Here is a 10,603-nt window from a genome sequence, read left to right as displayed (position 1 = left end):
AATAATACAAGAGAGTGATAATCGCTTGATAATATCAATTGATGTTTGGTTCATTGGTTACTACGACAGAAGAAAAATACGGTCGTATAAAGAAAGAAAAAGTTCTCCCCGGCAGGGAATCGAACCCCGGTCTCCCGCGTGACAGGCGGGGATACTCACCACTATACTACCGAGGAGTTGAAGGTAAAATGGAAATATTTTAGGACCAAATCAACATTGCTTTATTAAACTCCCGAAAGTGGGTGTAAAACTATTCACCTTTTCTGGTATGGTGGTTTCCACTTGAGTGTCGAAAGTAATTCGCATTTTCTTGGGTAGTGTATAATAACGCTAACCGATCGGTTTAAAAAAACGCGCGCCACTTTTTTGTCCAATTAGATGTAAAACCAAAACCAATCGTGACTTGCTTGCACACGTTTTCCCGCGCTTTGTGTCGGCTACATGTATTTGCTTTTTATTTTGATTGGTTCACTGGATTGACTCTGGCCCTTGTGATTGGCCGGAATAATTACTTTGGTGTTTGGTTTATGACACAAACAATGCAACCGACACTCTAAATCTGGCGATGTCTACTATCTTATTGTCTCGATAAAATAATAAAACTGACTAAAGTAGGTATTCAGACATCAAAGAAAAGACAATTTTGTTTATTCCTGTTAGCATTCACATCATGTGAGCCCGGTTAGCTCAGTCGGTAGAGCATCAGACTTTTAATCTGAGGGTCGTGGGTTCAAGTCCCATACCGGGCGCGCTGACTTTTGTTATTAACAATATTTCACTTGTTCTCTTTTTGTGTTTAAGCTGTGACTCACGAGCAGCACAGGACTGCAATTTAAACAAACCTTCTTTTAAAGTAAATGTTTAAATCTTTCTCGCAGCCTGAGTACAGCTGTCTTATTAATTAGACGCAGTATTTTTAATGGCAAGCTGTAAAGCTTGCTGACCATTCAGTAGCTCAAGTATGTGGCTATAATACAAAATACGATTCATACGTGGCTATAGGATATAAGAAACTGGAATCGCGACCTGTCGTCACTGCGTTAAGGAATGAAAGTCACTAGCTTTCAAATTGTTTAATCATTGAAAAAAATTTTATTACCAGTTGATGTTTGATTTAATCGGTTTTTGATGGAGGAAAAACAAGAAAGTATAAGGAAAGAAAAAGTTCTTCGCGGCGAAGAATCGAACCCCGGGCTTCCGTGTGACAGGCGGGGATACTCACCACTATACTACCGAGGATTTGATGGTAAAGATGGAAATATTTTACGACCAAATCAACATTGCTTTATTAAACTCCCGAAAGTGGGTGTAAAACAATACACCTTTTCTGGTATGGTGGTTTTCAATCGAGTATCGAAAGTAATTCAGTTCGCATTTTCTGGGTTTGTGTATTGCAACGCTGAGCGATTGGCTTAAAAAGAGCTCGCGTCATCTCTTTATCCAATAAGAAGCGAAACCAAAACCAATCGTGACTTGCTTGCACGCGTTTTTCCGAGCTTTGCGTCGGCAACATGTATTTACTATGAGTGTTGAAATGTTGATATGTTTACTAGATTGTCCAGAGTGACACTTAAAAACTGGCTATGTCTACCATCCTATTGTGTCGGCATATTATAAATCTCAATTGAATACTGAGACATCGAGAAAAGGACAAATTTTATTTCTTTTTAGCATCAAAACATGTAAGCCCGGTTAGCTCAGTCGGTAGAGCATCAGACTTTTAATCTGAGGGTCATGGCTTCAAGTCCCATATCGGGCGCGCTGACTATTTTTTCGCAATATTTCACTTCTTCTCTTTTGGTGATGGAGCGGTGACTGACGATCAGTACAGGACTGCAATTTGAACATAGTATCTTTTAAAACCAAATGTTTCGTTTTATTGTCATGTTTGTCACCACACTGTGCGTGTCATTTCTTGTTAAGCTACGATGCGCAAAGAAAAAGAATATTTTAGATTTTTTTCTCGTAGGCTGTGTACGGTTGCCTTATTTATAAGGCGTGGCATTTATTTTTACCTCAAGCGTGTCTATAAAATAAAATAGGACACATACATAATACAATAAAAGATGCACATTAGAATCACGACATGTCGGGACTGTGTTGAGGAATGAATGACAATCGGTAGCTTTTAAATTATTTCATAAATTTTAAAAAATATTACCTAAAGATTACCAAGGTAAGTACCTTGATAATCTCTTGATGATACCAATTGATGTTTAGTTCATCGGTTACTGCGACAGAAAAAAACATATGGTGGTATATACAGGAAAGAAAAAGTTCCTCCCCGGCGGGGAATCGAACCCCGGTCTCCCGCGTGACAGGCGGGGATACTCACCACTATACTACCGAGGATTTGATGATAAGGAAGTATTTTAAGGACGGTGCCTACTTTTGTTAGTGCGCACACGTTCTGCGCATCACGCAAGGCATGATTTAAGTGCCACGCGCGCGCTGGGTTGACATTGACGCAATCAACTACGCTACCAAGTACACGACTAAAATGAAAGAAAAATTGTCCTGCTGTGACCAAATCACAAGTGACCAAGTCCTGCTGTGACCTTCTCTTGCCTGTACTTAACCAGAAACACCAGACTAGAAGCATATCGCTAACCACTAACTGTTAACGTCCTCCAGCTGAAAAACTAGCTGGCGAAAATTACATTGAAATCCAGCTTTAAACATGTACCTACAGATGGCGTAGTGCGCGCGCAAAACAAGTGTGAGATACGCAAATGGTTTACCTACCGGGGAGGTGACAGGAAAAAATGTAACAGACACCGTAAAAGTTTTCACAAAAGATCAATAACTTTACAAAACGCGTGGTTACCCCTACATTTTATGTTATGAAATGAGACTGGCAAGCCTATTCAACGCGTAATTAGTTTCTTGTTGTGAGCAAAAGGTGTTTAGATTGTATTTTAACTGAACTAGAGGAAGGCTGTAAGAGACACTAAAAGCGCTGTTGCAACGATTTTGTTATTAAAAACATACCAAAAACGGTTTTTATGTCACCATTTACAATGTAGTTTTAAGATCTTTATAAAAGTGTTTGCTTTTCTGTCTGTAAAGGCAAATTCTAATGAAATCTGTGAAGAAATATCCTTTCCTTCTTTTTTCAGAAAAATGCTGATGTCAGCATTTTTGTTGAGATCTAAGGCTAATTATCTCGAAAAAATGCGTGGCTACCCTCATTTTTCTTTGTGGATTCCAATAGCCCTGGCAAAGATCTACTTTTTCCGCGTAGTCCTAACCTGGCGCAAAAACCTTTGTATTTAGCAGGCACCGTCCTTAAAACCAAATCGACATTGCTTTACGAAGCTCCCGAAAGTTGGTGTAAAACAATACACCTTTTCTGTTATGGGGGTTATCCCTTGAGTGTTGAAAGTTCGATTCGTGTTTTCCGGGTTTGTGCATTACTACGCTGGGTGATCGGCTTAAAAAGAGCTCGCGTCACCTCTTTAGTATACAATCAGAAGCAAAACCAGAACCAATTGTGAATTGCTTGTACACGTTTTCCCGCGCTTTACGTCGGCCACCTGTATTTACTATTACTTTGCGTATTTACTCATGTATTTACTATGAGTTTTGATCTCTTGATATGTTTACTGGATTGTCCAGGGCGATTTCTGTGACAATGCGACCAACACTTAAAAACTGGCGATGTCTACCATCTTATTGTCTCGGCATATTATAAATCTCAAGCTAAGTGAGTATTGAGACATCGAGAAAAGGACAACTTTTCTGTCTTCTTTGCATCCAAAACACATGAGCTCGGTTAGCTCAGTCGGTAGAGCATCAGACTTTTAATCTGAGGGCCATGGGTTCAAGTCACATATCGGGCGCGGTGACTATTTTTATTAGCAATATTTCACTTCTTCTCTTTTCGTGTTGAAGCTGTGACTGACGATCAGTAGAGGATTGCAATCTGAACATAGTTTATTTTAAGTCAAATGTTTCGGAGGAGTCCTTTTAATTTCAGCTTTAAACGAAGATTTGGGGGTTGTTTTTGGTGTATACAGTGTGGGATAAATTTGCCTTCACTGGCAAATTCGTAATAAGAACTTATCGTCCATACATAAAAATTTAGATAGACAAGCAAGTCGCACACACGATAGCTGAAGGGTCTACATAAAATTTACGGATATTGATAGCGCAGTTGCACTTTTGCCAGTCTTGAAGTGAATTGAATGAGCATTGTCTGAATTGAATGAGCACTGTGAGAGCACTGTATGAGCATTGTATGAGCACTGAAATATACTGTTTACAGTAGTGATAATGAAGTCAGGGTAAGATTCATTTGCAGTTTTCAGTTTTTTATGAAGTTGGAAATGTGCCGTTTTATATTTTCTGTCAACGAAAGAGTGGTTGTGATTAAACAATCGATAATCGTTTTGTCAGGGTAAAGACAATACGAATGTTCATTCATGACAAGTATACGGTTAAAACAACAAATTAATTTTCGGTGAGGTAATTAGCGTTGCCAGATATCTTTAAAGATAATAAGGTGTCGATTTCTGAGGGAGAAACTTGTACTTTGCAGCTTTCCTTTTCTGTTTGTTTGTTTGTGGAGTGCTTTTCATTCAGTGTCAGATAAATTTGCGCTCAGGGGCAAACTCATAATAACATATCTTCGATACATACAATTTTAGATAGACAAGCGGGTCGCACAAGCGATATGACAAGTCAAGAGAAAATGATTTTCTCTCGGACAACAACAAATTAATTTCCGGTGAGGTAATTAGCATGGCAAATATCTTTAAAGATAATAAGGTGTTGATTTCACAGAGAGGAACTTATCAGCGGAGTGCTTTTTATTTTAGTTATTAATTTGTCTTTTGGGTTGGTACATTTCGCTGACCCCTAGCACATGGACTAACAAGATGGACCTGGTACATGAACTACTTGAATGAGCCACCAATGGACTACCCTAAATGTAAACCCCTAAAAGTTTAAGAATCAGTTTGTCTGCTTATGTTCCAATCTTCTAGGAACAATTTTTAAACGCAATCGCTTCTGCTTGCATTGCGTGCCGTTTATTTAAAAATACTACCAATTGATGTTTAGTTCATCGGTTACTAAGACAGAAGAAAAATATGGGCGAAAAAAGAAAAAGTTCTCCCAGGTGGGGAATCGAACCCCGATCTCCCACGTGACAGGCGGGGATACTCACCACTATACTACCGAGGATTTGACGGACAGGACTACAATTTGGACATAACTTTTTTTACACCAAGTGTTTCGATTTTTCTCGTAGCCTGAGAACAGCTCTCTTAAGACGCAGCATTTTTAATAGAAGCTGTAAAGCCTACTGATGATTCAGTAGCTCAAGTATGTCCCTATAAAATAAAATATGATACATACGTGTCGGCACTGTGCTAAAGAATGACAATAACTAGCTTTCAAATTTTTTCATCGCTTAAAAAATTTTTATTAGCAGTCGATGTTTGGTTTCTTCGGTTTTGATAGAGGAAAAACAAGAAACAGTGAGGAAAGAAAAAATTCTCCCCGGAGGGGAATCGAACCCCGGTCTCCCGCGTGACAGGCGGGGATACTCTCCACTATACTACCGAGGATTTGATTGTAAACAAGAAGTGCCACAATTGAAGTTGTGATAAGTGCGGAGAATTTGAATCCAGGACTACCGCGGTCTGACTTCTGACTTACCCTTCAAATGGAGGCACAGAAACTGATGACGATAATAAGTGGAGTAAAAGAAAAACAGCACTTGTCAAACTACAATGAAGAGACGAAGACCTACGAAAAAGGTGTCCCAGTTTAATAAAAATGAAAAACTCAGTGTTGAGTGAAAACTAACTTATTTCGATCGCATCCACACGGCGTACTTTCGGTGTACTTTCCGAAATACTTGTAACAACGTAACCAGTTTTGAAAGTTTTTTCTGAAAAAATTACATTATTTTCTATCACATTTCTTTTAACTTAAAGACTATTTAATTTTTAACAAAATACCACAACGACCTTTTAAAATTTTGGTAATTTTTGCTTTCTATTTCAGTGCCTTTAACTCAATATTCCTTGAGCCTTAAGTTTATCGATCAGCTCCTTAACAGCGTGTTCAATGGCACCTTGTGTACTTTTATAATGTCTTGCTTTAACACTGGTTCCACTCTCTATATCCCAGTCTGTTCCCTCGTACACCCACTGAAGTTTGTGAATGCGACCTTCTGCTTTGTAGTTAATAACACGGCCCTTGAAATTCAGCTGGAGATATGAATTGAACATGGGAAATCAAATAAAATTAAAGCAATATTGAAACTGAAATTTTGTCCCAAACCGCCTGCGCCCCCTTAACTCACCGAAATTGCTGAAAATATTTTTATGAGGTCTCCATTATTTAATTTCAAGCCGATATTACAACGCGCGAGTTCAAACTAGCAACACCCAGAACCGATCGTGAGGTCATATCTTTTAATTTGTCAGACATAATTGGACTACTATGGCATATGTTTTGTTTTAACGGAGGGCGAAAGTTATAAAATGGAACATGCGTTTTTTCCCGATATTTCACCGAAAATGAAACAAAATCAACAACAAGCTGTGACACGTAAGCGAAAATTAATGAATTTCAAAGCCTCAAAAATGTACCTCAGTAAAGTTTAGAAGTGCATAAACATTTCTGGGAAATAAGGAATAAGTGTAAATGATTTTAAAAGGTTTCGTTACAAGTCATATATGTTTTCACCAAACATCAGTATGTTTAATTTATCGTAGCAGTGAGAAATAAGTTTGTTTCTGGGCTGCATAGTCTAGTCCCTCGATTTCTGCGATGTGGAATAAATATAAACAAATACTCAAACGATGGGCAAATGAATGACCCTTGGATGCTTGCTTGCTTATTTTCAGCAACGTTCCTGTGTTCAGGAATAATAATGACCGCAAACTTATTGCTTCTGTAGATTATGATAGAATGCAGCTGGCTTAGCTGAATAATTGATCGGCAATCTGTTGTCAACATTCGAGATTTCATTCGTTATTGAATTTTGTCGTGTGACCTTGGTTGAAGTAGTCATACTGTTAGAAGTAATATGTAGATTTTCCATTCAAAGATTTTCATACCTTCTCAGCCATGCGTGGATTACAACCGAAACTAATAACTAACCTGCCCAGATGCACCAGTGACATTTTGTAGAACGGAATACAAAGTTGCAACATCTTGAATGACATTCATGTTGGCAATATCTGGTATAAATATATATCAAAACGGAAATTAGTTTTAAAAGTATGATTATTATTCAAATGGAAGTACGTGATACTACAAATCCTTGGGGCAAAATCAAGACTGACCAAGTGTTACGTGTAAAGCTATCTTCTGTCTCGTCCAGCGTCAAGTCTTGGAATGGATAACATCCCGATATTCCCGGAAATATAACGAGACTTCCATTCGGAAGCACCCAGACCTCCTCAGGATCAAGACCCAAATCGAAAGCTGACTTCATACGCTGGGACTTGTCCCAAAGTGACACGTCGCTATTCATGTGATCTGCGTGTTTCTTTGTAATTCGGTTGGAAGGGACTTCACCCGAGGTCATTGCACAGCAAATGGACAACAAATCAAACCAGTTTGATTCGATAAGAATAGTCACACGGACCAAACAATTTTTTTTGTCTACATGACAAGTTTTCATTCGCTGGGTACTTGAGAGATCTTGAGAAATTCAGATGCGTGCTATAAGGGCTTGATTTGAACCTTGCATAGTTTTAAGCAACAGCAACCTGAATTTTTAAGTTAAACGATAAAACAAATTCGTTTCACCACTTCCCAGAAGTAGGAAGAAAAAGTCTTATTTAATTTTGGCCTGTTTAAAACTTAGTACTAGCTAGGTGAAACATTGCGCCTTTCACAATTGCGTGACTCGTTTGACTTGGCTTGTTTATTTTTGTAGCCTTTTGTCAAAATAAGAACTAGTCACGCGAGTCAAGATCACCCAAACTTCCGCGCAACTCTGCACTTCCGGCGTGCCAATTTCTCGGTATCTGCGACATCAAGCGACAGTAACTCTGCCTACCACCATGCTTGTACTGTATCATGATTGTTGATCGTACCACAGTTGGTGTCCAGACTCTCTCTTCAGATTCTAGTATCATGGAACAGCGGCATCAATTCTCTATTTTCCAATTGCCCATAATTCACTCTGTTTGCCGGCCAAATTTTGCATAATTTATTGTTGTGAATTGCCCTTGGGAGGTCTGCATATTTTCAAGAGCATTTCACAACAATAGTTTATGCATAATTTGGGGGGCAAACAAAATGAATTATGGGCACTTGGAAAATAGAGAATAGAATGTCTACAGGCTCCCTCGCTTCGATCGCGCTCGCTGGGAGCCTGTTCGTAAGGTCTGGGGAAAACTTAGACATGAACATTTCAAATGGATTTATACAGGGTAGACCTTGTTTACGGTCTCTTCAAATCACACGGCTGATGGGTCCTTCTTCATGGTCTGTAAAGTCCTGCTCAACAACTTTGAATTTTAGACTCTCTTGCTGTTTTATTCAAAGTATTCCTCTTGAATAATCAAGAAACCTTAACTCATGGGACTTAGTTAGGAAACCACGAAGACCACGACTTACATGTTATGAAATAAAGTTGAAACACTGTCTGGAGTTATTTTAAAATTCGACTTCAGTTTGTTATTATCCCATTAGCTTTGAGTTTATCGATCAGTTCCTTGACAGCGTGTTCAATGGCTCCGTGTTTACTGTGGTAATGTTTTGCCTTGACTGTGATTCCACTCTCCACATCCCAAGCAGTCCCATCGTACACCCACTTTAGTTTGTGCACTCTTCCTTCTGCTTTATAGCTGATCACCCGATCCTTAAAATTCAGCTGCAGAAAGGAAAAATTAAGGAAAAGAAAAACAATGAAAATGATTTCCTGATTACTCGAGTAGCTATGCCAAAGCACTGACGAATGAAAAATTCCCACCACTTCTCACCCCCTCCAAAAAAAGCCGACCCTTCCCCTATACAAATCCTACAAACCTCCCCAAAAACCAGCCCCCGGACTTCCGGTGCGGCTATACGTAGTGTGGACTATGGGGAGAATAAGTACCGAAAGTGACAGTTCGGTAGAAATCAATTTTTACACGAGGTATTTTACGGCCAATCGCATACACTTGATTTTACGATGCATTTATAAAAGTCCTCAGAAACTTGTGATTGCAGTTAGTAAGAATGTACAGATTAAACCATGGTATTATTACAATGTATATCTACATATGCAAATTTTAACCATGCTTGTTGCTGTGTATGTGACTTTCTCAGTATAATTATTCTGTTATTTCCAACCTTTCAACATCTTCTAAGCGAGAAACAACACGCACCTGCCCTGATTCACCAGTTAATAGCAGAAGAGCAGAATATAACGCTGCCAGATCCTGGATGACTTTCATCAGGTCGCTGCTCGTTGTCTGTTGGACCGAAATAAATGTTAGACATTTCCAAACACAGCGAGCCCAACATAAACTTCCATTACACATTTATCTGGCTGTGGTTTAAATAAAGTTTTGCAAACTGATGGCTAGAGAGCAAATAAATAAGTTCAGACATTACCTTGAGAAGAGTGTCAAAAATATTTTCAACAAAGACGTACGACGGAAGCTTCCACGATGCTTGTTAAAAGAATATGATCGAAAATAAAAGCGGAAGTCGCTTTTTCACTCTCTTCCGACGCCCGCGCTACTGGCGGCTCGCGGCTTGGTCGCTCGCCGCTCGCATGTCACGCTCGCAGTCAAGCTCGCGCGCTCACTTGTTTTGCGTTCTAATTTTTTTTCTTGCCCAGGGGTTTTTGAGCAAAAGAGACACTCCTCGCAGTCTACCTTAGACACTTTGGTGATTCGGTCCCAGTATTCTGACAAGGATTGTTGCAAGACAATATAATTCTGTGCTTCTTGAATTGCTAAGACAATATTATGTGACTCTAAAATGAACATGCGCAGCCTTATTCCGTGCAGAGTGTGGTAACAAATTGAGGATTCCCGGCAAAAATGGTTAGGAAAGTCAGAACTTGTCTTCGTATATAAAAAGATCTAAAAACGCATAAATATGACCGAAAAGGATGCTTACAATGGGTCTAAAAAACATCAATTAAACACTAGCTGATCTTAAGCTTTTCAAACTCTCTTTAAATGTCAGTTAAGGCGGCTCGTACCAGTTTTCAGGGTTTTGACGGCTCATAACTTTGTAAGAATAGAGCAAAAAGACAGACCAGGGCCACTGTAATAGTTTTGAAGGTTTGGATTATATAATTTATACTTGACCTAAAACAGCTGTTATTTTGTCGTCAGCAGTTACCATGGCAACATTCCAAAAGGATTTTCCAGACCTGATTTTTCGCTTATGTCACTAATAACTCAAAAACTAACCCGGTGACCCCGAGTTTTTTTTTAATCAATAAGTTTTGGCATCTGAAAATGAAAATGTACAACAGTTTTAAAATAATTTTACGGAGCCGATTTCTTGTAAACTTGGAAAAACGGCAATTTGCACAAAGTGCAAATTTCCTTCCGTAGGATTTTTTAATATTTTTCCTGACGTTTCTTCTCAATGATAATATTATGTTAAAACAATAAAAAGAAGGGGTCAC

General features: G+C 38.8%; 2 protein-coding genes and 5 non-coding genes across 7 annotated transcripts; 3 read left to right on the top strand and 4 right to left on the bottom strand.

Annotated features, from left to right (window-relative positions):
- Positions 1-104: 104 nt before the first annotated feature.
- Trnad-guc (transfer RNA aspartic acid (anticodon GUC)) lies at positions 105-176 on the bottom strand. The gene has a single exon. It is a non-coding gene; the product is annotated as a tRNA-Asp (tRNA).
- A 500-nt stretch (positions 177-676) lies between these two features.
- Positions 677-749, top strand: Trnak-uuu (transfer RNA lysine (anticodon UUU)). Its single transcript has one exon. It is a non-coding gene; the product is annotated as a tRNA-Lys (tRNA).
- A 937-nt stretch (positions 750-1,686) lies between these two features.
- Trnak-uuu (transfer RNA lysine (anticodon UUU)) lies at positions 1,687-1,759 on the top strand. Its single transcript has one exon. It is a non-coding gene; the product is annotated as a tRNA-Lys (tRNA).
- A 521-nt stretch (positions 1,760-2,280) lies between these two features.
- Positions 2,281-2,352, bottom strand: Trnad-guc (transfer RNA aspartic acid (anticodon GUC)). The gene has a single exon. It is a non-coding gene; the product is annotated as a tRNA-Asp (tRNA).
- Positions 2,353-3,769: 1,417 nt separating this feature from the next.
- Positions 3,770-3,842, top strand: Trnak-uuu (transfer RNA lysine (anticodon UUU)). Its single transcript has one exon. It is a non-coding gene; the product is annotated as a tRNA-Lys (tRNA).
- Positions 3,843-5,755: 1,913 nt separating this feature from the next.
- Positions 5,756-7,455, bottom strand: LOC110042550 (anti-lipopolysaccharide factor-like). The gene is made up of 3 exons (XM_020747931.2): positions 7,305-7,455; positions 7,120-7,199; positions 5,756-6,221 (listed from the first exon to the last, which is right to left on the bottom strand). Exons 2-3 carry the CDS (start codon positions 7,186-7,188, stop codon positions 6,021-6,023), a joined length of 270 nt encoding a protein of 89 aa, XP_020603590.2. The 5' UTR covers positions 7,189-7,199; positions 7,305-7,455; the 3' UTR covers positions 5,756-6,020.
- A 1,032-nt stretch (positions 7,456-8,487) lies between these two features.
- Positions 8,488-9,682, bottom strand: LOC110042551 (anti-lipopolysaccharide factor-like). The gene is made up of 3 exons (XM_089291069.1): positions 9,571-9,682; positions 9,342-9,428; positions 8,488-8,845 (listed from the first exon to the last, which is right to left on the bottom strand). Exons 2-3 carry the CDS (start codon positions 9,408-9,410, stop codon positions 8,642-8,644), a joined length of 273 nt encoding a protein of 90 aa, XP_089147195.1. The 5' UTR covers positions 9,411-9,428; positions 9,571-9,682; the 3' UTR covers positions 8,488-8,641.
- Between the last annotated feature and the right edge of the window lie 921 nt (positions 9,683-10,603).

The sequence above is a fragment of the Orbicella faveolata genome, unplaced genomic scaffold (genome assembly GCF_042242905.1).
Source record: "Orbicella faveolata isolate gen_17 unplaced genomic scaffold, um_ofav_v1 contig_24, whole genome shotgun sequence".
Taxonomy (NCBI): domain Eukaryota; kingdom Metazoa; phylum Cnidaria; class Anthozoa; order Scleractinia; family Merulinidae; genus Orbicella; species Orbicella faveolata.
The sequence above is the reverse complement of the archived record's forward strand: the minus strand, read 5'-3'. Positions and strand labels throughout refer to the sequence as shown.